The sequence below is a fragment of the Melanostigma gelatinosum genome (assembly GCF_949748355.1).
Source record: "Melanostigma gelatinosum genome assembly, chromosome: 19".
NCBI lineage: Eukaryota > Metazoa > Chordata > Actinopteri > Perciformes > Zoarcidae > Melanostigma > Melanostigma gelatinosum.
In genome coordinates this window covers 19,636,144-19,662,211 of record NC_136652.1, presented here as the reverse complement: position 1 = coordinate 19,662,211, position 26,068 = coordinate 19,636,144, and the positions used below count along the sequence as shown (strand labels likewise).

At 47.0% G+C, this 26,068-nt stretch overlaps 2 protein-coding genes across 3 annotated transcripts in view; one reads left to right on the top strand and one right to left on the bottom strand.

Annotated features, from left to right (window-relative positions):
• atad2b (ATPase family AAA domain containing 2B) overlaps positions 1-18,067 on the top strand; it is a gene marked incomplete at its 5' end in the record, with an annotated part of 58,049 nt that extends 39,982 nt beyond the window's left edge. Inside the window, 3 exons of the mRNA XM_079290762.1 lie at positions 1,099-1,220; positions 10,804-10,932; positions 14,893-18,067. Coding sequence (XP_079146888.1) covers positions 1,099-1,220; positions 10,804-10,932; positions 14,893-14,934 — 293 coding nt within the window. The 3' untranslated portion in view covers positions 14,935-18,067. The remainder of the gene's footprint in view (positions 1-1,098; positions 1,221-10,803; positions 10,933-14,892) is intronic.
• Positions 18,068-19,486: 1,419 nt separating this feature from the next.
• klhl29 (kelch like family member 29) overlaps positions 19,487-26,068 on the bottom strand; it is a gene marked incomplete at its 3' end in the record, with an annotated part of 170,916 nt that continues 164,334 nt past the window's right edge. For both annotated transcript variants that reach the window (XM_079291403.1, XM_079291402.1), the window contains exons 14-15: positions 20,628-20,772; positions 19,487-19,670 (exon numbers count right to left, since the gene is read on the bottom strand). In XM_079291403.1, the coding sequence (XP_079147529.1) occupies positions 19,487-19,670; positions 20,628-20,772 (329 nt within the window). The remainder of the gene's footprint in view (positions 19,671-20,627; positions 20,773-26,068) is intronic.

The window sequence follows — 26,068 nt, the reverse complement described above, 5'->3', positions numbered from 1 at the left end:
TCACAGGTGAAGTTGCAGAGCCCGTCTGTCGCTCTGGAGAAGCTGTTAATCACCGAGACGGATAGTTTCTCCAGAAGCTGATACTCTGAACTTTAACTCCGTCTGAAGGGAGTTATTAAGTGAGAAGAAGTTCTCAGAGACTTGTTTTTCTCTCTTCATTTTCGTTGCTAATCACTTGATCTTCACAGCAGATATGCAATTATGCGACTTAACAAAATCTGTACATTTCACACATCCAGTCAGTGCTTTGCCCGCCACTTAATTATGCAGATAAATTACTTTTTTGATTATGAACCAGCTTCTCTGATTTGCACTCGGTATATCTCTTAAAATGGAGAGCGGACATGAATAATGCAACATAAGTCATACAGGACATAAAAAAGCAACCCCCTGGCTCAGCAGATAGTCGATTTCAATGGAGGAACTCCGGGGCCTTGAAGTCATCGGTGCCTTTGTCGACGCATGTCACCGTCTGATATGAATCCTGATATTCACAATGCTGGCTTTTTTCTCTCCTTTGCCCTGAGCCACGATGCCCCTTCTATTGTTGTGTGGTCTGTCAGTCGGAGACGAGCCGGTGCGTTTGTGTGTCTGATTGCGGGCCTGCGGTTTGGCTCTGGACGAGCACGGGCCAGCTGGAGAGGTAATGGCGCTCCTAGAATACGGAGAAGCCGTCAGAGGATGGCACGATCAGCCAAACGGAACACAAACAAAACAGATGACTCCGGCTGCTCCGCCCCCCTCATTACAAGCCGAGCCAGGCCCTTTTGTTTCCATCAAAGCGGTTCTTCAGCACTGTTCTAAATGGACAGGAAGGAGGCCAGATGTGAAACACTGTGCCCTCAGTAGCTGCGAGCAGCTTAAAATAGATTTTCCTCAAGTATTGCATTCATCTTCTCGCCGCAGTTGGAATTTATTTTCCTTGAAATGAAGTTTGTTTTCTTTCTCACTGCTTCATGACAAACACCAAAATAAGTTTGAAATGTAGCTCAGCCGTTCACCGGAGGTTGTTTTCTTCCAGCACACTGTATGGATTCCTTTATGACCCTCATCATTATGAACCCTTTCATCAATAATCCATTTGTCTTTTTGTTGGAGGTTCCACGGCCGAGACGTGCATGGTGAGCCCGTCGGAGCAGGGGTCTGCTGAAAAGACGGAGGAAGAGCCACAACCAGTCCCTCCCCAGCCTCCCTTAGTGGTTGACCACCAGCGACTTTCGGTAAATATTTCCATAAATCTGGTGTTTGTGTCAGAACATGAAGTTCTCGGTCTGAAGGCTCCACTGGTTTTGAGGTAGTGGACCAGAAAGCTCGGTTCATTGAGGTTCCTTTAGCTGCTTCAGGGTCCCGGCATTGTGCGTGCTGGTTCACTGTCAAACTGTCATGGCCGACTGGGACAATAGAACGGAGCCGTCATGAATGAAGTCTGTGCTTTTCCTTCTCGGGGGAGTAAATGTAAGAATTATTTAGTGTGCCCTCAGAGTTGTTAAAAAAGGTCCTCTACTAAAATATGATTTCTTGCATTGCAAAAAATTCAATTTGGGGTCCGTGAGACCATTTTGCAAATGTCAGTTCACTGCAACTCAGTGGCGAGCGTGAATTTCTCTTCAGGTTTATTTGACGTCTACTCTTATGGCAGTATAGTTTCAGCCTGATCTGCGTTGTCCACTGTCTCATGTCCATTTGTTGTGTTACGGCAGCATCTGTTTGACATGTTTTGCTTTTCTTTATTTTATTACCGGTAATTTAATGACACTGGCCGCAGGCGTCCACCTTCACTGATTGGTTAGAAAACCCCTCATAGCCCCTCTAGAGCTAAAACATTATCTTTCCTCTTGCGACCCACCGAGATTTCCGCTTTTCTTCTTCTTTTCTTTTCTTTTTTTAACCCCTGTGCACTGACTGTGGATTGGAGATGTAACTGCTACTGTGATCTGTATCAAAGCGATGATCTGCTAACAGGAAGATGAACATTCTTAAGGGGAAAACACAGTCGCACACAATGGTTGTGATCGTGATCGCCTCGTGTATTCAGTCATTTCAGCAGCGAGGAATCGGTGTCGTGTTGCAACACATTCTGAAATATACAGACGGAAGTTACAGAGTAGTTAATATACTCACTTTAGATTTATTATATGTAGACGGGAGGCTAAAAGGAGACGATGTCGCTCAGCAAAAGTAAACTCATATCCCACCAGTAAATATAGACTTGTTGCTTTCAACAGAGCCAGCTGTGGAAAACTGTCACATTTTGCAACTGACTAATTAGACTGTGATTATGGAAAAGAGGAGCTATAATCTGAAAATGACACCAATATGCTCGTCTCATTGCAGTTCATACGGGTGCTTGTTTAAATGTTGCTGGCAGTGTGTGGGTGAAGGGCTCTGGAGTGTTTTCCTCCTCCCCGCTGTTACAGGGAACAGCTGTATTTCTATACTCGCTCATCGCTTCCTATAGACTTCATATGGACTGTCCTATCGCTCTTTGTGCTCCGACAGAAATATGCAGAAGCAGCAGAATGAATGTTCTTTGGGTTAGAGTTGAGGCCGGCTCCCCATTGAAGGCTGGCGTTATCTGCATGGAGCCAGCAGAGGAGGCGAGACCCGCCGGCCCATTGTCTTCTGGCGTGCCCCGTCACGCGCTGTATGCTGCTCATCTCAGGAACCTTCTGCACTTAATTCCTCCCTTTGTCCTCCGTGCTTTCTATGGCTTCCAAATATAGAAAACGTTCAATTGAATTTGTATCTGGAAAATTAGAATTCCACCATTTTTTTTTTTAAACGGCCTCGAAGGAAGGACATTGGCCATCTTTTTGTGGAGTAGGACGTGGGGTGGGGGGGGCCTCAATCATGGATGACCCGCCTTAAGCTTCCTACAGATCCATAGGTCTGTTCTGGAGCTGGTGCTGTCACACTGCCCTTCTCCGATGGATAACTTCCGAGGCTTATCCCTCCTTTCCTTTCACCCGACGGCGGTGCCACAGTCTCTCGCTCGCTCTCTTGCTTTCTTTTTTCCATCTTTCAAACATCAATTTTGTATCCCCGCTGTCCGACCACGGAGGGAGCCAATTACGGTAGCGGACCGTTTTCCGCATCTCTCAATCAGCAGGTGCCGGTCCTGCGACATCTGAAGGAAACAAGGTCATGACTCAAACATGAGCTTCTCTCTCTGCCTCGCTAGAGCCGCCAACTCGTCCCGGCATGTGTGCAAGTATCAGAGCATATGAAGCAGCTCCGTGTGGGTTTTCTTTTTTTTTTTTTTTTGGTGCACAGTCACGCTAGGGTCCCACCTAATACCCCAAGTGTAAATTGGGAGCTCGGCTCAGTGGGCTCCGCTGACAGCGCTTCTCACTGATCGGGTGCTGGGAGGCTGGCTTGGCTTTTGGGCGCTGTGTGTCGTGTAACTCGTGTAAGAGAAGTGTTCTTCTGACATGCGCACACTTCTCTCCTCGGTGCTCCGAAGTGACATCCAGCCGTCGGGCCATTATCTAGTGGCTTTTACCCCCCGTCCCGTGGAGACGATGTAGAACCGGACCCCCCCCCCCGGGTCTTTCAGACTGATTGACAGGCTTTTTAGTTGGCCTGATCTTAGTGCTTCAACTGGCTGCCCCTGTGAGCAGCCACACACGGCACTAATCTGGAGGTCTGTTTGTTAGCAGGGGGAAGACGGGGATATCTTAAAGAAACAGATCGTGAAAAGAGGGCACTGTGAATAATTGCTTTTTCATCCCTGGCTTACGGAACAAATTGAATATCCGGTGCGCAGGATGAAAGTCACCATTTAAGCAGATATCTGCTGGCAGGGCTGGGACTGGCACGCTGCCCGCAGTGAGTGTTTCACTGTTCCTCCTCCCCTCCGTCAGGCGCATTCATTGATTGCAGAGGGCTGATTATTTCTGACTTTTTCCTTGATGGAAGAGGCTCTGAAATCTCTCTGGAATTGAACACCATCAGAGTGTTCTGGGTTTGTTCACAGACCCTCCACTCGAAGCCTGTAGGACAGAGATTATTATTATTATGATGATTAGTAGTGGTATTATTTCAGTATCCGCGTCCCGCCTCTCAGCGCCATGGCCCAGTTATTTGCTCTGATTAATTTAGTGAAATCAAGTTCTGTTATTGCCAGCTTCCCTGAAACGGTGCTCGATGCTGTTGGGATCAAAGTGAACTCCTGGGCATGAATAAATAGGTCCGGAGGCTTCTCTCGCTACTCCAAAACGTCTCTTATTGTCAGCTGTTTTCTTTCATCAATAATCAGACGCTTGTCCACAGATGGGACTGGAAGAAGTCGTGCTGATTGCAAATGAGAATTCAGTAGCAAGAAATCCAATCTGGCCCGGGCAGTTTCTCCCCCTGCTCTCCGAGAACACGCGGATTATGGCGTGCTCGGCTGTTTCCTTCAGCAGCTGCCTAGAAAGAGCTAGTGTTCCTCGTCGCTGGCACAGTGCGGCGTCTTTTTGGCTTGACGCGTAGCTATTACAGTATTTCCTGTTCTGGAGAAGCCTGTCAACAGAAATGGCCCCATTTCAGGTTGTCTTCCTTTATTTTATTATTTTTACACATACTAATAACAGCGGGGGGGCGGCGGCCCTCTGGCGAAGTCTCCATACATGTCTGTTCAAAAGAGAGCAGCATAATAGCAGTGCTGGACCAGCGTTTGATTGTCAATAAAAATAGATGGCGTTTGAAGTGGTTCTTTCATTTTCATTCATTCCCACTGATGGCTCTGACAATGTGGCTATCTGCATGTAATTGCACCACCAAAGCTGTGCCTCGGAGCCGTGCGCGTGAGGGGCCAGCAGTGTCAACGGCACGTAAACACAGCAGGGTGTTCTTGCTCTTCTGTTGTTCCCCCCCCCCCCCCTCTTGCCCAGCCTGCCGGCCTCTCGCGTCTCACGCTTCCCACTCAGGCCGTGGCTTCAGGTCAGTCACAGGCAAATTACAGGTTGAGACTGTGGATGAGTGGTGCAGTGCATGACGATGGTCTGGCTTTAGTTATAGTGGCCAGCAGTATTGGTCTAAACACAACCCCTGTATAGCATTTGGGTTGATGGAAACATTGTGTAGCTGCTGGAGGGAATATAATGCTATTAGAGCGCTATTACGTTGTTGTTTGATAGCCAGGGAGGGAGATGTAAGTCAGCGTGAAGTATTACCCAACAAACATTACTCTCTGGCCACTTAGTGTCTTACATTTGCTTTCAATTACCAATTAAGCACACATTGATAGTGAATATAAAAGGTTTACAGTTCATTTCTGTCACCATGGGATGGTAGCGATGTAACCCTTTAAACCAGGGTGGCATTGCTTCCGTTACATTTCTACTCACCGTGCTCTCGTCTTTCATACATTTCTTCAACCTCTCTCCTCTCTGCTCGGTGTCACTGAATGTTCATCACGTGACCGTCTCAGCCGAGTCATTCATTCGCTTCCCAGAATGCGTAACATCGTGTTTTTTTTTGTTTTGTTTTTTTTACAGGATCTGGTGAGAGCCAACGGTTTCACATTTTTAATGAACATTTAGAGACTGTAGTTTTGATGAAATATCACGATTTTAAGCTTCGACTCACGATTGTTCAAGGACCATCAGATAAGTGTAAATGTTTCTACAGGCTACGAGAACTGCACACCGTCTTTAAAGAACACATGCCTATTCAAAGCCTCCGGCGGGTTGTGGGGTTCAGTGCAGTTTTTTGCAGGATCTACGTGTTTGTATAGTCTGGAAACATATTCTCACAATGCGTAAAACTGTCTGAAATGCTGAGTGCATGGTCAGCATTACGCACTGTTTCAACACGCGCTCGCACACACACAGGTGTGTTTGTGTGGAGGACTTCGGGTGATTTTGCAGGGTGTGTGTGGAGGTGTGTTTGTGGTTGTTTGTGTAAAGTCAGTGCTGCAACTTTCTCCCTTTTATTACCTGGTGATATTGTCTCTGTTGGAGCTGTTTTATGAAATATTAAATTCGTTCCTGAAGCCTGCTTACCAAACATTGTATTTCTCTCATACATATCTCTTTTATTGAATGCAATCTTTATTATTTATTTATTTTCCTCCCAAAACCACAGAAAATGGAGTAAAGGTTGCGACATCTTTACGTTTCTCATTATTCCCGCCTTGACCTCAAGTGGATAGTAGTTGCATTTTATTCTCTAATATTCGGCCGAGGCCGTCAGAAAATGAAATTCATGAAATCACATTGCTGATGCAGTATTCCGTGATGTCAGAGCAGGATTTAATGTCAAACGATTGCATCGCTAGCCTGGCGGTGATGGATCAACAGCACGGCGGTTGAGACAGACGCGGTAGTTTTGGTCAGTTTGTGTCTCTGGTGACGCTTGAAGAGGAAGGCGGTGCTTTCAACAGTTGAAATTCATCTTAAATACAGTGCAGCCTGACCCATGACGGCTGTTTGAGGCTGAAGTCGACGTCGACATTTGGGAGAATCGATGAAGATATAAAAGCTGGAAGCAAACAATCTTAACGTGAGAGCCTTACTTTTTATTACTGTTTATCATGATTCATTTACTGCATGTTCATGTAAGCAGTGTTTAGATGAGCCCCTTATTAAAGAAGTGACTACCTTATGGCCTGGTCCTGGTTCAGTTTATACCCCGCCCTGAATCTCAAAGCTCCACATTGATTCAACACAACTCTTTTATTGATCTTTGCCCGGCACAGTTTTATTTCTTGCTTATTTATTTAGACCTTACTTTATATTTTATGCATTTGTACCGACTGGGTCTCAGATGTGCCGTTACTGGTGAATTTACAATTTCCATAACGTGAATGTCTGAGTCACATTAAAATCATAAGGAAGCGCGTTGAAACACGATCACTGGATTATGTTTATTAATCCGTTAAATCATGTGGTTTCATATAGATCTCGCACAACGGAGCTGTGGCATGATAGCGTGTACGTGTTCCTCCTTTTCTACTGACGGAAGAGGCTGCACAGCCATAAAACTGCTGTCGGTGATTTGACTAAAGCCAACCATTAAAGAGGAGTCTTCAACCCGGCAGGGTTTTTACATGCCCAGCCACAAGGGATGACCATTTCATCTTAATGTGCTGAGCCGGTGGTAATCTGATGTGTCGTGATCGTCCCTGACCCTGAGAACTCCGTCTATATTGCATTACCTGTGTGACCGGGTGCTCTCTGGAAGACTCATCATTTGCCACTGCGGCTGGAATCTTATTATTTTTCTCCAGCAAATCCCACCAGGGTCACGTCCACACTGCTCCCAGATTAAAGGCATTCGTGGTAACAAGCAGAATCATTTCAAAAGGTAAAACAGGAAGAAGGGACTGAATTGGTCTCTTTGACGCAGATTCTGAAGGCTTAATAGTGTCTCTGGTGACCGCTGGGCTTCAAATCCTTGTTTCTCTCTCTCTGCCTGCTAACCCTTTTTGTCTCTCTCACACACACACACACACACACACACACACACACACACACACACACACTGCTAGTAAAGCGTCTTTCAGTGATCAAAGAGGAAGACCCTCCTCTACATCACAGTAACCTCCAGTCTGCATGTGTGATTGTTTACAGGTTTCTTGTTTGAAAACTTAAAGCACAGAATTATATTGCCGTCAGTATTATATAATTGCGTAATGACAGTATTGGGTTTTCTTTTTGGGGAAAGGAAATGATGCTGTTGGATAAGTTCACCGTGACATTTTACGAATTATGTCGAGAGCAACTCGACACCAGTGAATCTGTTGCTGGCAGCCAGTGGTTGAGAATCCCACATTTATAAACGTGTTGTATGTGTTCTGTAACCCGCAGACTCCATGTCGACCGACGCAGACGTGTCTTTACCTTGCCATAACAAATGGCACAGGGCTCCAATTGGTATCCCAAGAGCAGCATGACCAGTTTGAGCGCCGTAGACCCAGTGGGGCCTTTATTATCTCCCAGTGAGCCGACCCCGGCCTGCAGGGTAGATGGTGTGAGAGATGTCTGTGCAGCGGCTAGATTGTGTGACTAGAATGGTTCCTGGGCCACGGGGTTGAACGCTGCAACACGGTGTGATTAAGTGTTTGTTTCCAGCCTGAACCAGTCGCATGGATCCCCTCTTGTTTATCTCCACAAGGCGTCACGCGTTTCGATCGCGTGTCTGTCCAGCCGCAGCTGATCTCACACTACGACTGGACCCATCGGCCTAATAGTTCTTTCGCACATTTATTACTGTACCTGCTTTAAGGACTTATCGTGTTTTGTGGTGAGTCCCAATTTTTTTATGAAGAACCTACACTGACTGTTTCATACCGTCATTGACTGCCGACTCCTCTCAACTGGCCTAAAGGAGCCGCAAGTGATCAACGACACAAAGTATTTCCGAAAAACGTCTAAAAGCAAGACCTTGCCTGGTCGGCTGCAGGCCGCGATCTGGAGAAACGGACGTACAGGAGAAGTTTAGTTTAGTCTTTAGGGGCGGGGTTAAATGGTCCATGTCAGTAGCAGGCTTTAACGCATGGGATTACTGCCCTTTTGTGTCCAGCTCACTCACTCCATCACCGAGCCTGTGCCACATACACACACGCGCACACACACACACACACACACACACTATTTACCCCACACTGTCACAGCCATCCTGATCAAGCCGACAGGCGCTGGGAAGTACACTGCTGCAATCAGCTCGCTAACAGTAGAGGAGAGAAGACACTGAGGCGACAACCAGAGCGGCAATCAGCACGGACAAGAGGAGGAGGAGGAGGAGGAGGAGGAGGAAGAAAAGTGTTGGTTGCGAGCCTCCATATAAAACATTGAAACAGGCAGGAGGTTCGATGAGTCGATGCACTATTAAACAGTGAAATGCACTTAAAGGGAGAGATGGGGACATCATGAAAGAAAGAAATGAAAGGAAGGTCAGAAGCATCTTCCAGAGACGTCCCCGTTATTACGCATGTGTGAGACGGCTTGTAATGATGCTGATGAAAGCTGCTGTTAAAGTAGGCGTCATGTCCTCCGTTCGGTCCTCTGTCATGAGCGCTCGTGGCTGCGTTGAAACCTGAGAACTCTCTTGATGTTAGATTATACATAACATCAAATATGCTCGATACAGAGCGGCGGACAGCTGTGATGGTCCTCGTCACTTTGAATGAGTTGTGAATATTTGAGTGTTCTCGGCTTCTGTACGCTGACTTTATTTGTCGAGGGACCGCCCGTTATTAGAGGCCAGGTGGAGGTTTTTATGTCAAAAGCATATTACCGGTGGCTCATCCTGCTCGGCCCAGATTAAGTTATAGAAGTGTGATCATTTTAAAGGTATTATCTACTCAATTACAGAGACAGGTTTCCAGGCTGTTGAGTTCAGTATGATAAGCGCCGACTGGAAGTAGAAACTAAGAAAGTGTGGGAAGTGAAATTAGCTTTCAGGGATCTGAAAAGTTTTCTTCTTTTACTCGATTTAAACTTAAGTTAATCTGCTATTCCAAATCTACGATTGTTAAAACATTTATGTAGATAATGGGACCATCAATAAATGTCGAAGTGGCAGTGCAGAAAAATGTGTTTACCGCCTTCGGAGTTAAATATCCACCGAGTGTCTAATGGTGTAACCGGCGTCGTTTCTCACTCTTGTTGTGCTCGGCGTGCAGCAGGACACTCTTTACGGCGCTGTAATGGCTTTCTGTGCCGCAAATAAGAACAGCGATGCCGGCCTCTGACGAGCACTAATCATCTCCCCTGTCGCCCGTTACTTTTACTGTCGGCGTGGTGTGGTGGGGGAGATGAAGGAACAGTTACGCAACAGTAACCACAATTTGGCCCGACGGGTGTCCTCGGAGACTTCCTGAGACCCGTCGTCAGTGCTGCTTAACAACAGCTTTGGACGCAGAGTGTCTAAACATGGCACCGTGGACGCTTTTATGCATTATGATTTTGCTTTTCATATTTTCCGAAATGATCTTGAAAAGTTCACAACATTCCGGTTAAGAGCTTCGGGTCCCGGTGGATCTAAACGGCATTGGAGTTAAAACGCATCCCGACAAAGTGGCGCGTTGCTCTCACGGTCGTGTTCCCGAGTTAAGATTCTGCTGAAGTATTTGTTGACGTGACGCCGTCGCCGGCTCCTTTAATCGAGAGAACTGTTCTGTCGTCTCAACGGTCGGATGCAGTGCAGCGATTAACACAAGGACGACCTTTCTGACTCCGTCGTCTCTCTTTTGCTCACTGTAATTATGTCTCCGACGCTCCGCTGATGAGCGGCTTTGACAAACATCCACGTTTTATTAATCTTGACATTGCCTCGGTTTTATGTGTTCAACGCTGTGGTCACTGCGTCTCACACGCACACACGCACGCAGACGCACCGACACACGCACCGTTTAATTCCTGTCCAGGTTCCTCTATTTGCCTTGCGTCAGTGACGGTAACTTTAATTATTGTGCCTTTGCCGTCTCAGTCCGTGCATTCTGATGAGCTCTGTGTTTAAATAGACACACACACACACACTCAGACTTTGGCTTGGGTAAAATGTCAGAAACGGGTCAATTAAAAGGGCCTTTGACTGTCCAGAATGTTTTAATTAAAGTAGCAGTGAAATGTAAACTTGGTTCTAATTATGATTCGCCTAAATTAGCAGTCACTCTGATATTAATTGCTTTTGAATAGAGCTGACCTCCAAATTCTTCCCCTCCATGCACCACCATCAGCGCTTATCTCGTGCGACCAGTCATTCAGCGCTGTATGCGTGCCTGTTTTATTATTATTATTATTATGATTACATGTTTAGGATGTTAGTTCTGCGTCTTTTCAGGAATAAAACCCTGTTTTGTTGGTCCCCCCTCAGGCTCTACTGGGTGCGGTGGTGATGAAGAGCGAGGGCTACAGCGTGGAGCAGCTGGAGAGGCTGTACTCTCTCCTCAGCCAGTGTATCTACAAACACCGCCGAGAGTACGACAAGACCCAGCTGCTGGAGGTGAGAGCCGCACTCCCGTGTTCACGCCGGAGGGATGAATCCGGGAAACAATCCACGCATTCGCCACATTTTATTTAGATGTCCAATCAGCGTTGATGGTAAATTGAGGCAACACATCTCTGTGGGAGCTCGCGGAGCCGTGTAGTTGGTGCCTACATATACCAGGATGCATTGGGGCACGAGCTTCTGACATCCCAGCCAGCCATATCGCCTTGAACGGATAATGCAGCCTCTGCCTCGCGCCACTGCCTTTCTTTTATGTCATAAAAAGGCCATATTATTAATAGTATGTCATAAATAAATCATCGTATAGTATGCCATTAAAATATTCAAAAAATCCTACGATAGTGTGTCATAAAAATGTCATCGAATAGTACGCCATAAAAATGTTATAAAAAGTTATAGGATTTCTAAAAATATTTTTAAAAGTGAGTATATGACGCCATAAAAAGTCTCACTGTAATATGCCATAAAAAGTACTAATTGTAAATGTGGGGACAGAAAGTAGGAGAACAATATGCAGCAAACAGTCCGGCCATCAAACCGGGGACTCGCCACTAAGGACCTTCACGTCCACAGGGTACGACCCATAACCCCCCCCCCCCCCCCCCCCCCCCCCTCATTTATAGTCTCTCTCGACAGTGTTCCATACAGAAAAGGCTGCTGTATGTTTTTCCCAGAATCCCATCTGGTCATCTGCTGCCGCTGCTGTCGGATGTCAGTGCAGACAGCGGGCCAGGAATGGCAGTGTCCTGGTGCCGGTATCCAGGGCGGGCTGTCAGGCTGTCAGAGGGAGGGGAGCAGTCAGCCAGGTGGCTGACTGGTGGAGGAGGAGGAGGGGGGGGGGGGGGGGGCGCAGCGCATGTCTGGGTTCATCTCACACTGCCAGCCTAAATTGGTGTTTCCAGAGCAGAAATGTCAGCTCGCTTGGCACGTGTTTTGTTTGCCTGCGTTTCCTACGCACGCCTCGACTCGGCAGCAGGTCACCTCCTTGTTCCTCCCTGAGGGAATGCAAAACAACACGCCCGTATGCCCGGCTCGTACTCGGCACGGCGGCCGAAGCCATTCCCACTTAATGCTGCGGCTGCGTGCCGTTTGTCGACATCGTGGAGGCGAGTGAAATGGAGCGTGTCCGTACATTTGTCTCCTTTGCTCGGCCTCGCCGTCCTCCTCTGGGCACGGCTTGTCTCGCTCTTCCGGTAGAGCTGACCTTTCAGCAGATGGAGCGGACTACACCCTGCTTCCAGTTAAAGCCAGAGGGGCCGCCTCTGCCCCTGTACACAACACGCCAACTATGTTCCCGGCTACAAATTGGCGTTCGTATTGCCCGAGACCTGGTGATAAGATAAGATAAGATAAGATAATCCTTTATTAGTCCCTCAGTGGGGAAATTACAGGATTACAGCAGCGTTGCTCACAAGTAAATAAAAGATAAAAATCAAGTAAAACAGTAATAAAATAAGACAGTAAGAAGAATATTAAATAAATATCCAGTATATACAGAATATACAAACGGATCAGATAAATACTTAAACGTATTGGATATTGCACGGATTAGCGATTGCACCAGGTGAATGAATTAAAGTTAGTGTTCAGAGTGTTCGTGTTCAAAAGTGTTCAAGTGTTCGTGGTCTACCGAGAGCAGTTTATTGTTCAAGTGAACACCCAGGTACTTATACGACTTCACGACCTCAATGTCCAGTCCCTGGATGCTCACCGGTGTCGGAGGAGGGCGTTTGCCCCGGCGGAAGTCCACCACCAGCTCCTTGGTCTTGCTGGAGTTGATGTGGAGGCGGTTCCGCTGGCACCATCCTAAAAAGTCCTGGTTTAGTCCTGGTTACAATTGTCCTGGTTACAAGTCCTGGTTACAAGTCCTGGTTACAAGTCCTGGTTATAAGTCCTGGTTATAAGTCCTGGTTACAATTTGCCCGAGGCTCAGACAGCAATTTAAGACTTTGTAGGAGCCTTTGACCTTTTTAGCCTGAATGCGTGCGCTGCCAGAGCTGCACATGCCACTGGCCGAAGTCCAACGTCACACGGGCCGGTTATTTCTCCGCTCATTTGTGTTAATTGCTGAAAGTCCGGCAGGTCATTTCATGTCTTTTTTTTTTTGTCTTGCTTGTTTTTTGAAAGCAACATCGGAGGCTGTGTCGATTGCAGAATCGTTCCTAAAACACGTTGGATGATCTTTATTGTGTCTTGTTCTCATCGCAGCAGATAGGCGGTACAATGTGTGCTCTTTATGTCACAGGTAAACATCTGGCTCTGATTGTCAGACAGGGGGCTTCCTTTGAGACCTCCTCTGAAGACGTGTTGTACCGATGTTGTCGTATAAAGACATCGGGCAGAGACGTCCGTTTCTCAGTTGAGCAGAAAGCGATGCAGCCCGAGCTCTCCTCATCGAGGATCGTCAGCAGCTCCACAAAACACACCTTCATCCAGACACAAGGCACTTGATTGTTCTCTCTCAACTCTCGCTTTTTCTTCAGAGTGAAAAAGAATAGATTGTTTTTGCACACACACACACACACAGAGATGCCACAGAGAGCCCTCTTCTCTCAGGGGTTGTAGGAAATTTGATCTGGGAAATAGAGGAGATCGGTGTCGGAGGTGGAAGTAGAGACGGCCGGTTCAAAGAAGGCGGGTACGCTGAAGTAATTTACGACACCGTCGTCCCAAATTGATGACATCTCGACGGCGATGCTGGGTTTCCTTTCAATGCGCCGTATTGATGGCCCCGCTGGGAAATTAAACTCCTAACTCTGCCATGCTGTGTCTGTGGGGCGCCGGAGACACACGGCGGGTCCTGCAGGGACCTGTTGGACTCTCTGCTGTGTGTTTTGGATGACGAGGCGATGGGCCTGTAGGCAGATGCACTCGAGATCACACATGTTGAAGACGTGTCGAGGGGACAAAGAGCTCACTTGTGTGTTGGGGTGTGTGTGTGGGGGGGGGGGGTTGTAATTGGAGTTGAAGAGTAGTTAAAGTAGTTAAAGCCACATGCAGAACAGTGTCGGCCCTGTGACCTTTTTTAAAGGCATTCAGAGCAAGTGAAACGAAGCGAACACGGCCTTCAGCCCACTGCATCGCCGACGAATTTAAAACCTGGTGGAGGTTTGTCTGAAATAGCTTTTTATTGAGCAGTTACATTTCACACTCGAGGCTCATTGTCATCGTTCTTACCGTTGTGCTTATGGCGTTGGAGTCATTGGTAAATAAAGTAAAGCGGTTTATATCTAAATACAACAATAAACCGGCAGAATAAGAAATATCTACAGACAGAAAATGATTGTTTAGGCTGCAAGTATCTTTTATTTTCTTGATTACCGTAATAAAATATCATTAACTCGTTTCAATCCAACTTAAAGACCAAAACTCCAAAAAAATGAATTTTTCTAATTTCTTTATTAAAGAAAACTACAGCATTTAGTGTGAGAGTGCTTCTTCTCAGCTGAACGCAGACTACCGCGTCTTCTACCGGTGGATGTAACGTCGGCATGTTTTCAGTGGAGGAGTTGACCCCTCGTTAGAAGAGTAAAACAGCTTTTTGCTGTAAAGTTCTTGACTTTCGTTGTAGACGTTGGTGTCTTGTAGCGGCGTCAGCCGTTCAGATGCCAGAACACACACGCAGTGTAACATCTTCAAGGCATTAATCTCGGTCTAGTGCCGGCTAGCATCCGTCTCTCTCTTCCTCCGGCTCGGTTCAGATTTAGTCAGTGTCAAACTCTGCTGTTTTCACGCTGAGAGAAATGGCCCGTCTCATTCCAGCACAGCTTTGCTTCATTTTACATCATTTATCACGCTGAAAGCTGTTGTTCACTGTGGGACATTTCCAAGTAATATTGGAACCATGGTGCACAGATGCTTTATGCGCACATCTGAGTTTGCAGTGTTGGTTGAGACGAAGCAATAAGTGTTGATGTGTGTGTGTGTGTGTGTGTGTCTCTGTTTGCGGTGCAGGAGATGGAGGGGAGAATCCAGCATTTTAATACATTCCTGTGAGACGGAGAGAATACCGAATCAGGTAGATCCTGAACAGCGTGGGACCACAAAGACACACACGGAGTGTGAAGGAGTTTCAAAGTCCAGCGCTCAACACACACACACACACACACACACACACACACACACACACACACACACACACACACACACACACACACACACACACGCCCTCTTCTTGCTGAGAGGCGACACAACGAGGACGACGTTGAGGACAGAGACTTTCAATGGTGCTATCGTCTCAGGAACCTGGCCAGATCCAGACCCATTCTACACAAACCAAACTCCTGGAGGTGTGTCGGTCACACACACACACACACACACACACACCAACCGTGACGGGCAACCCTGGTGCTATCCTAACTTTCATCCATGCTGCTCTTGGGACTACTTACTTAACTTGGATGACTTGCAAAACCAACAGATCGGGTGATGTCACATCGCAACCTGGCCGCTTCCCCTCCGGAGCAGGCCGTGCACACACACACACACACACCCTGACACTTGGGTATGCATGTATTTTATACAAACACACACACTTACACACACACACTTGCCCAGATCGTCACCAGCAGAAGTGTGAATGCAGAGTGCCGCTGGGAGAGGACGGTATAATGTTCTGAATCACTGAACCACGTTGCTGAGCCCCCCCCCCCCCCACGAGTGGAATGCTCCGTCATAGCCCGGTTGTTACCACGTTCTTACGCGGCTCCATCTCTCTGCCATTTTAGCCACTTGATTCATTCGACATGTGAGCCGCCGTCGAGGATCCTCACCCAGAACAATAGTTTACAAAGACGTCCTCGTGCGAACACACATTTGACGAGGTTGGCACAGCAGGACCGGGAGCGATCGTGTCCTCTTCATTACAGCGGCCGGTGGGTGTGGAGAGCCGTCGGCCCCCTCGGCATCTGGACAGAGTCACTGGTGAACGAGCTGCACGGCCGCTTCTCTCATCGGCCGCCTCTGGCGTTCTTAGCAGATTGCCGTGTCCTGATTTTCCCGCCGACACCCCGGCCGAGGAACTGGAAGCAGTACCAATTGGAATGCGTCTAGAGATTGCACTGCCTAGTGTGTGCCTTATTGAAAAACCTCATATAAAACTGATATATTTCGCAGATTTTTAATTCACTACTTGTGATAATAGCTCCAAGTCCATGTGGGTCCTAACCACCGGGGTCCTTAAAGGAACAAAGATATCTGTATTTAGGTTGTTTAATAACCCGTCTCGGTTGTACGTCTCCAGCCCGGGCCAGAAAACAAACAAACCCACATTCCACATTTCAAAATCTGAATACAAGCGCAGGTTTCCATACTTGCCTCCCGTGTTTGGCCAGATGCGTCCCAAGCACTTGACGTGTTCTTTTTCAATATTTAAATGTATTCACGCCCTGTTAAAAGCCAGACTTCTTGAAGAGGTCTGTCTCCACCCGAACGAACAGCAGGTGTGGGAAGAGGTCGACGACACCAGCTTTCCTTCACGTCTCCATATGCAAAACAATAAATAAAGTTATGGTGCGAGAGTCAAGCGGCCAGTCAGGCCGTGACCACGGTGCTGTCATAACGGTGGGACTTCAGTTGCAACTGTGGAAATGTTCTATTCGACGGTCATAACAACCTGTTATGTTGTGTATTTGATCATTTTTTACGGTTTTCTTTTCATAAAATGCTTTGCTTGAGTTGTGAACAAGGCCATTCTAGGCAGTGCCCGTCACTGAGGTGTGTAAAGCATTACATGATATTTTTTGTTCCTCCTTTCAAATGCGTGTTCCGACTTCATGGATTTATTTCCTCTGTTTTTCCTCCACACCAGACGAGGGAAGCTGGATTGACGCCTGTGTCTGACTGCAGTAGACGCAGGTCTTTACTGAAGCTTTACTGAGTCGTCGCTGCTCTCTTTGGAGAGCCGTCGTAGACTGGAAGAGGCTTCTTCTTCTTTCACTCCTGACCCCTGACCCCCAGCTCACCTCTGCCTTCTCCTCACATTCTAGGTGACGAAAGCAAATTCCGTAACGCAAACTGGCAACGACAGCTTAGCACTTGGCCTACTGCAGAGAGAAAAACCAACGCTACCTCAGCTTAATTTATTTTAATCCGAAAACTGTTTACTGGGTACAAAAAACAAACGGACAGTATTTTTCTCTCCCCCCGAAATACTGTTTCAACATCTCCAGTACCACCACAGGTCCCAGATCAGTGGCGGTACTGCCTGCAGTAATCCAACAGGTGTTTGTGTATCTCTCCGATTGTTATGTACGTTTGCGTCTGAGCCAGATGATTGCATACCTTGTACGCATCCTCCATGGACTGTATATTTTATACTTTAGCTTCAGGTTCTCCTCACGTCCTCCATAGTGTCGCCCTCGTCCCTTCGTAGAAGCGTTCTCTGCCTCTTCTCACAGCCGTCGCCTTTATTTCAAATTCAGTGTGCAGGTTTTCATCTCATGATTCAGATTATTTATTATTAAACATGTTTTTACACCTAATATCCAGTCAATTGTCTCTTTGTACGTTTTGAAATTTAACCGATCGGGAAGCGTTTTTAACTGTTTTGCTGAGTTGCGTAGCGTTTGTGTAGCAGGTTAATTTGGCGTGTGTGTGTGTGTGTGGGGGGGGGGGGGGATATAAAGGGTTTACCAGGTCTCAGGTTCAACACGCGACAACAACTTTTCTATTTATTTCATTATTGTTCTGGTGTTTTTGTTTAGGACTGGCATACTGGAAGAGACTAACATTAGCACGCAATAGACGCTCCAAACGGCCAGGAAGAGAAACGGGACCAGACCAATGTTCACTTTCTCTCCACGTTCTGCCAAGAGTTATGTTTAATGAATTTAGTAACTCATGGAAATCAAATATGGGTAGTTAAATGTCATACATTGCCATCTTCCTTTCTTATTCTCAATTGTAGCCAGTTTGGACTAACAACCAATTTTTGTCTGGTAGTTGAGACTACGTATCCAGTGTGCGGCGGGAGTTTGTTCTGTCCCTTTGTTCATGTTGGTGAAGCCCCCCCCCCCCCCATAGCGCTCTCCCTTCGTGAATTTAACACACCTGTTTCGCAATTGTTTGTGTAAGTTATATTTGAAACGAAACATTTACTGTATTTCTCAAATAAACTGCTGTGATATACTTGAATAAAAAGGTGCAAAGTGTATATTTCAAGTGTTGCTTTTTCTTGCAGTAAATACAGGAAAGAGGAACTCCCACCTGTAGTTTCAGACTACTATACCCATCGAAGCCGCATATTAATCTTCTTTAATATTCCAACATGTGCTCGACGGCCATGTTGTGTGTTGAATACAGATGAGAAGCCCGTACATTGAGAACACGGATACTTGATCGTACCGAAGAAAAGACATGACGATGTGTTCATGTTCTGGTATATGTATTAGGTTTCAATAATAATTGGTAATTTCTCCTTTTTGGGTACAGATTTACAGACATACCATTTTCAATCCAACCTATCAGTTTTTTTTTTCTAAAAACATTTATACAGAATTGCCTTCAGGTTTCTAAAATATACATTTTTCCTTCCTGTATTTACACGAACATCAACCCCGACACATTTGAGGGTTGCAATGAAACACGTATAAAACAAAAAGAAGGTGGAAACATGAAAGACTTAAAGCGGGGATCAACAGATACCTACGATAACAGTCACAGGTGATTATTGTGCTTTTTTTTCCCGGAGGAACTGTTCCAACGTGAACATCTGATCAGAGGTCAGCGGAAGGAGTTCTCTCTCTCTCTCTATGTGGAGCTGTGAGTGAATCCAGGGGAGGAGAAGACGAGCCACTCATCCTCCAGATGAAACTTCACAAGAACAAAGAAAAGAATACAGATGTTCTCTCCTTAAACCCTACCTGACCCAGATATAATGGGTTTACCGATGCTTAGCAGGTCGTTAAAAGAACTGGGTTACACAGAGTTCATAATCTGGTTTTGAAATCAGCTCATAAATCCACAGTCTGTAGGAATCCCGCCTCCCGACACAGTGGAGAGAAAGGGGAACACACTCGGAATCCTTTCCTTCACTTGTCCTCCTGTCCTGTAGATGTCACGACGAAATGAAAATGTTTATACCACAAAGAAAGTCATGAATGGCCGACGCCTGTTGAACATAATTCTCACAAAGGGACAGAAATGTGGATCTTCACTGGCTTTCAGTGCGCTGAGCCCGAGTATACTAAAGGAAAATGGTTTACAGAGATCTGGAGAACAATGATGACTTCATCGAAAGAACCAAGTTCTAGTTTACTAAGAGGGCCCCTGTGCCTGTTGGATGAGAGGATGAACTACCACCGTGACACGTACAGTACTGGAGGTTAGGCATCGTCACCTGACATGGCTGAGTAGTTGAACATGAGTACATTCTGCACAGGGCTTGTTTTTTTTTTGGAGGCGGGACAAGTAACAGAGCGGGTGGATGCTGGCGCCCCCCCCCCCCGGCCCTAAGCTGCCGGCGCACATCGTCCCACACCCGGAGCTCAGCTGGTGCTCGCCGTCGACCCGGTCCGAGGGCCTCCCCCCCCCCCCCCGCCCGCCTTCCTCAGCCGCTCTGAATGTACTTCTTGATGACCACGCAGCCGTGTCTGAAGAGCGGACAGGGCAGCGACTGCAGGAGCGTCCATGTGTTGGCGCAGGGGTCGAAGGTCTCCATGTTGCCGAGGGCCGGACCCTCGCTGCTCACGATGCCTCCTGTGGCGTAGATCTTCCCGTCCACGATCACAGCGCTGCAAAGGTAGACACACAGTTCGTCTTTTGTTAAAACTTCCTTTTAAAAAGTTAGACTTTTAGTAATACGTGTATCTGCTTTCAGTGGAGGGTTCGATCTGTCTGTTCAATATGAAGCTAGTTAACTTAGGCTCGCTCACACATGCTGCCGACGTGCCCAACAAGGCTACTCTGTGTGGTGGTGGGGGGGGGAAACACACACACACACACACATTAGATTACCTCTTGAGGGCGAGAGAGAAAACAAATGAAAAAGCAAATATCTCTACAAATGTTCTCATTTGATCTGAGAAACAGAAAGAGGCGTTTGTGTGAGGAAAGGATTAAAACTTGGGCTGTAAGCTGATTCGGGCTTTGGGACGATCTGTATTTACATAAGGTGCACGCTCAAATGCACACACGCAGTCTTATTGCACAAATTCACAACACTGTCGGGAATGTAACAGATGATGACATAAAGCCTAAATCTACTCGGAGTACGCACAGCTGATCCGACAAAGGGGGAAGAGCGCAGGGCAAAGCCTGGAGCTGCTCTTGCTGATAAACGGGGTGAGGTGCAGGCCTGCAGAGGCCGGGCGCAGCGAGGGGAGGATATCAGCTCTCCTGCACGATGAGCTGCTCCACGTCCTCCTCTGTGCCGGGCGTGCGCCGCAGACAGCGCTGTTTCTGAGCATCTGTGTGTTTCTCTGTTGGCAGCTCTGTGTGTTTGTGTTTGTTGTTTCACAGCCAGGACGCAGTGCGTTGGAAACAGTCGGCGCAGGTCATTTTGTTTTAGTTACCTGCTTACCCGTTAGGACACAAAGACTTAAACTCGAGTCTTAAATAGTATGTGAGGCTGGCTGATGATGTCGGGGTTTTAGAAGCTTCACACAGAACAGGCAAACAATTGGAGCTTTTGAACAATCTTTACAATTCCACGCTGGGGGATTTAACTTCCTGCATGAATAATCTGTTACCTGCAGAACTGCCGAGAGTGATTCATGTTGGGACCAGCCTTGATGTTGCCTTTGTCTGGGTCGTAGATAGTGGTGGCTCGAGCGTAGGCCCCTCCCAGGATGAATATTAAACCGTTTAGACTCACTGCAGGGGCGTATTTGTTATCTAAGGATATGAGAGAGGGAGCGAGAGAGAGGGGGAGAGGGAGGGAGAGGGGAGAGAGAGGGAAAAAGGTTTAGAGATGTCTGCTGAAGAAAACACAGCTATTGTTTGAATGTCATTCTCGCATGCAGCAGACGTTTCCATTCAGCACAATGGCATCGATTTGTTTTTCTTTTCTTCTGTTCCCTCTTCAGCACCCAGGCCGCATGCAGAAATCATCATCAACATTCTCCTTATCACTTTTCAGATGTGTCATTCTCAAGATTGCTTTGGGGGGGGAAAAAAACAAAAGTATAGAGGGAATGGATGGCAAACCGGTGAAAGAGCGGAGTTCATAAATCACTCTGGCTTTATTGGGTTCTGCTCCGAAATATGTTTGGGCTTGGCAGCAATATAAGAGTTACCCAATAATGCACAATTGCATTACGCCCTATGGCACATCTATAGGGTCACATCTGCGCACATGTATTGGGAATATATGAGTGAACAGGTGGGATACTGCACACTGTGCACACTGTGTAATTCAATCTGGTACAGTACGGAGCACAGGAGGAAAACAAAGGCATTGAAGCAGCACCGCTGCGGAATTATGGATGATGGGGAAAGAAAATGAAACAGTGGTTTGTGCGGAACAATGCCATTGGAAAGCTGCAGCTTGCGAGCACCAGTTCTGCTGTGTGTGGGGAAGACGAAGTGTGTTTCAAACTCAGAGCGATTCCTCCCGAGCAGTCTGCAGCTGGCCAATTTACAAGCAGCATGAATAATGCACCGGCACTTTGGCCGCGAGCCGCCGTCCTCGCTGGTTTCTGCCACGACGGACAGACATCCCTCGCTGAAGACGGGCAACAGGAGGAGGAACGTCTGACACCTTAATAATGACGACCCCCACCACCACCACGCTCTGGTGTAGTGGAGCCGTCGCCCCCCTCGTCTCCTCCTGCTGCTGAGAGCAGTCCGACATGTTTAATTAACCGGTCACCTCTGGAGGCGAGAGGTGTTGCTGCAGGCTGACGCTCTGAATGAGCTGCACTGCGTTATGTTTTCAGCTGCTGCTCTTCAACTGCTAATGTGCTGGAACAACAAGACCAAGACATGCATGCTTTCAGTCAGATTCATAAAGCTGCACATGCGCATGCTTTATGAATCTCAATCATCAGTTCTCTATGAATGATCTTAAACATCCAGGTGCACATTGACACCGTGGCCCACTCCACCACTCATTACACGTGTCAATGAGAAGAATTGCAAAGTAGAAGTGGAATTTCACAGATTGTTGTCGCATCGATGACATTCTCCGACAGCGTTACGCCCGGCGGTGGCTGTTTAGAGACCCCACAGCACCAACTCATCACACGTCCCTCAACCATCCCCGCAGAGGTAACTCAGTCATTATTATTAAACACCAGAAGGGTGATGAATATTTCATTCATAAAATATATATCACCTTCATCTCATTTATAATGCAGCAGACCACCAACGTGCTTCATGAAAAAATCATCAACAGATTAATGGAAATAAAAAACGAATGGATGGAATTCATCACCCACGAATCACTTAAAATGACATTTCGAGACCTGTGATTGGCACTTTACAGAAAGACAACAATCAACAAGTTAAACAATGTTTTACTCTAATGCTACATCGCTCGCCTTATATCTAATCGAACCTCATCACCACGTATGTGCCCGGTCTGAATGCGTGACATGTGAACAGTCTCACTGCATCATCTTGTTTTTATATACAGGTACCAGTTCATGTGATGAATGGCGTATGCATGCTTTATGCACCTAAAAGTACAGCCGCGCTAGCAGCTTGGGAGGCTACCGTACAGCAGTGCGATGAACTAAATGCTAATGCTAGCATGCTAACATGCTCATGGTGACGATGCTTACATGCTGGTGTGAGGTTCCATGTTAGCATGTTCACTATCCTCCTGTAGCATGTTAGCACACACACATTTGCTTATCATCCCTAAACACAGTACAGCTGAAACTGATGAGACGATTCATCCTCTCGGGACCATGAAAGTCTGCACATATCGTCACGTCATATTTCTGACTGACTGATGAAGAGATGAAACAAAACCCACTGAACATGAGCCTGTAAATGACTCCACGCAGTTGTTTCATGTGCTACATGACCACGATGCAGGCGCACAGAAATCTATTCTGAAATTCCACTGCAACCATCTGAGGCATCAGCTTCAATTTCACCCCTTGAGAAACAAGTTGCCACTGATTGGTCCTCCTCACATTCTGCCTGACGTGTTCATTTATTTTTCCTTTTACCTTCTTCTCATTGATATGCCGCTGCCGAGCATGTGTGTGTGTGTGTGTGCGCGCCAGCATCAGCGTGTCTACATGATGTTTTGTGTTCGGTCCCATAAACACAGAACACTCATTTCTCTCTGCTCGGCGCCGGAGGCAGAATAATAACAGGATGCTCTCAGAGGAAAAACCTTTCTCCCCGCAGAAGCTCTAACCACTGCGTCCTGCCTCTCTCCCGTGGACCCGCGGTAAGCAACGGGTCGGCGTGCTCGGAGAGGAACGAGGCAGGTACACCTCGTTCTCATTTGGCTCGTCTCAGAGGACCGCGTTGGGGTTTCAACATCTCTTCTGCTGCTGTCCCTCGGCCTTCGCTGCGGAAAACAAGCCGGTTTCTGCCCGAACAACAACGCGATACAGTAAAGAGCACACAAGTGCAAGCTGAAAACGTTCTAATTCTGAGACAAATCTTGCTATTCTGCGAGACTCACAGTGGACTTTGTCTCGCTTCACATCTCTGATGTTAGAAAAGTCGGCCAAGAATCCACAACTGACCACGTTCTACATGAAACGGGGGAAAAGACAGCAAAACGAGGTTTTAACAGGGCAGCGGCGATAGAAGTACAGCTGTGCCTGCGGGGCTGACGCAGCCTCTCACACTCTGATAAAACAGCTTAGTCACCGAGGCTGGGACCCCTCGGGCTGGGGTCAAGGACAGCAAACACACACACACGCGCACACACACACACACACACACACACACACACACACACACACAATGTTATGGCTGTGATGAAATGTGCGGCTGCTGTCTAAACACACGCCTTGCTGTTCCGTCGCATCCGTTCCTATCTGACCCCTGCATCATCACCACAGCAGATATCTGATTGTACAAAACCAGAACACTCCCACAGCGATAGCACGCACACACACACACCACCGAATTATACCAACACTGTACACTGTACAGATCTAGATAAGACTCCTCTCTCCGATAAAGACTCCCAAACATCAGTCGTCACAAAGCTGCGGCATTACAGCAACATGGAAATGTGGCCAGTCACAAGCAGAGGGAGAACAATAACTAAGGAATACACATTGTCCTCTGGAAGACGGGGGGGGGGGGACAGGAGTAAATGGGACAAAGAAGCAGCAGTTCTTGCTGCCAGAAGCTTAGATAAGATTACAACAAGGTAATTGGAGCAGCGGCCAAAACTTTTTCTTTTTCACACAATGTCCTTGTATGTGATGTGAGGAGAATAAGAGCAGCCTTCAATACAATGATGGGACAAAAAGAGCAGAGGATGATTTCATTTAATTAAGTGTGATGGAGAACGGGTGGGGGAGGGGGTCCAATTAGGTGGTGATGGAAACACTCCACCTTCACCACATCTCTTGCTCCGACATGTTCCCCTGATCCTCCTCCAGCTCCATGATGACGCTCTCCACCGCCGTGCCTGGCTGAGCTGTAATTGAAGCAAGTAGCTGTTCTGCTGTCACTTTCCCGATGAAGCGGTCTGGCATTCGGTCTGCAGCGAACAGCGGCCGTTTGTGTTTTCGTGTGGATCTGCCCGAGATGACGAGCGAACAGACGTGTGAGAGTTTTCAAACGGTGACTTTGCCAAAATGATGCACGTCTGAGTATAGTGTGTCAGGAACATGTCATCATTTGTGACGGTATAGTATGTCATAAACACAGTCCTGATGAAGCAGATGCAGAATATGTATTGTTCGAGGATTATTAAAGATCTACCGCTCAGTTTAATATCCATCATGACACATTGGAGGGGAATGGAATGAAAAACTAAAATAATAATTACCAATATCTCCTCATTCAATCTACATTATTCCAGAACCAGTTCCCCAATTACTCCATAGAACACACGATGAAGAGTTCTGGTCGGGCCCGTTTCTTCAGCAGCAGTTAGCGTGTTAAAGAAAGAGGACAACGTCTGTATGACATTTAAAAACAAGACAGCGTACAGCCATGTGGCTCTGTAGGACCGCACTGCACTCACTCACGCTTAATTGCATTTTAAATGGAATTGGAATTTCATTTTCAAATTTATATTATTTTAATTAAGTCTCCTACGGGCTTCTAAAAACAAGCTAATGTCAGCATACTAAGGTGTGATGTTTAGCATGCTAGCACACTGAAGTAAGGTGGTGTGAGCCTGTTCAACATTACACCTCAGGATGCTGACACCAGCATACTCGTGCAGCAGGCGAGGACAGGACTGCTACTAGCTCTGCAGATATTCGGTCAAAAGCTGAAGTGTTGAACAACTTGAAATTGCGTCCTGATGGCTTGAAGATGGACAGAAACGAACGGGATCACCAACGTTGTTACACGTCATCATGAGGGGAACACGGATGTCACACACAACACAACATTTCCATCCCCGATCCATGCAGCTAGCGTGACCCAGAAAACATGTTCTGTAATCAAAACATAACATGAACACAATGAAAACGATGGGAAAGTGTCCTCATACCACACTGTGTTGCAGTATTAAATGCAAGACTGAATCACAAAGGCTTATGGATTTTCCAGAAATGTCACTTTCTCCACACAAACAAAGTTCCTTTCACCTTGTGCTGCCTTGACATTATGGTTATTTGGGTGAACTGACCTTTTAAGGCCAAGTCGAGAGACTTTATGAATTGTTAACCGCATGTGAGGGGACTCCATTATGCTCCCATGTTTCAGTGCATGCTGCTCAGTAGACGGACGCATCGAAGACAAAGGAGAGAAACGACGCTGCCGAGACACGAGGCACCTCGAAGCACCTTGAAGGCACTATTTGTGGCAAACGGAATCTTATTTTTCACTCTGCAAGAGATAGGAAGTCAGTCCTGATAAGTGTTTGTGAAACCCATTTGCAGTTCATGCGGGAGATTGGTCCATGCAGAGGGAAAACACACACACACACACGCACACACACACGCACGACTGTATTTGTGTCAGTCGATAAGACAGTGCCGAGAGGCCGCGAGAGGAGGAGGGGTGAGGCGTGCGGAGGGGAAGACAGTGA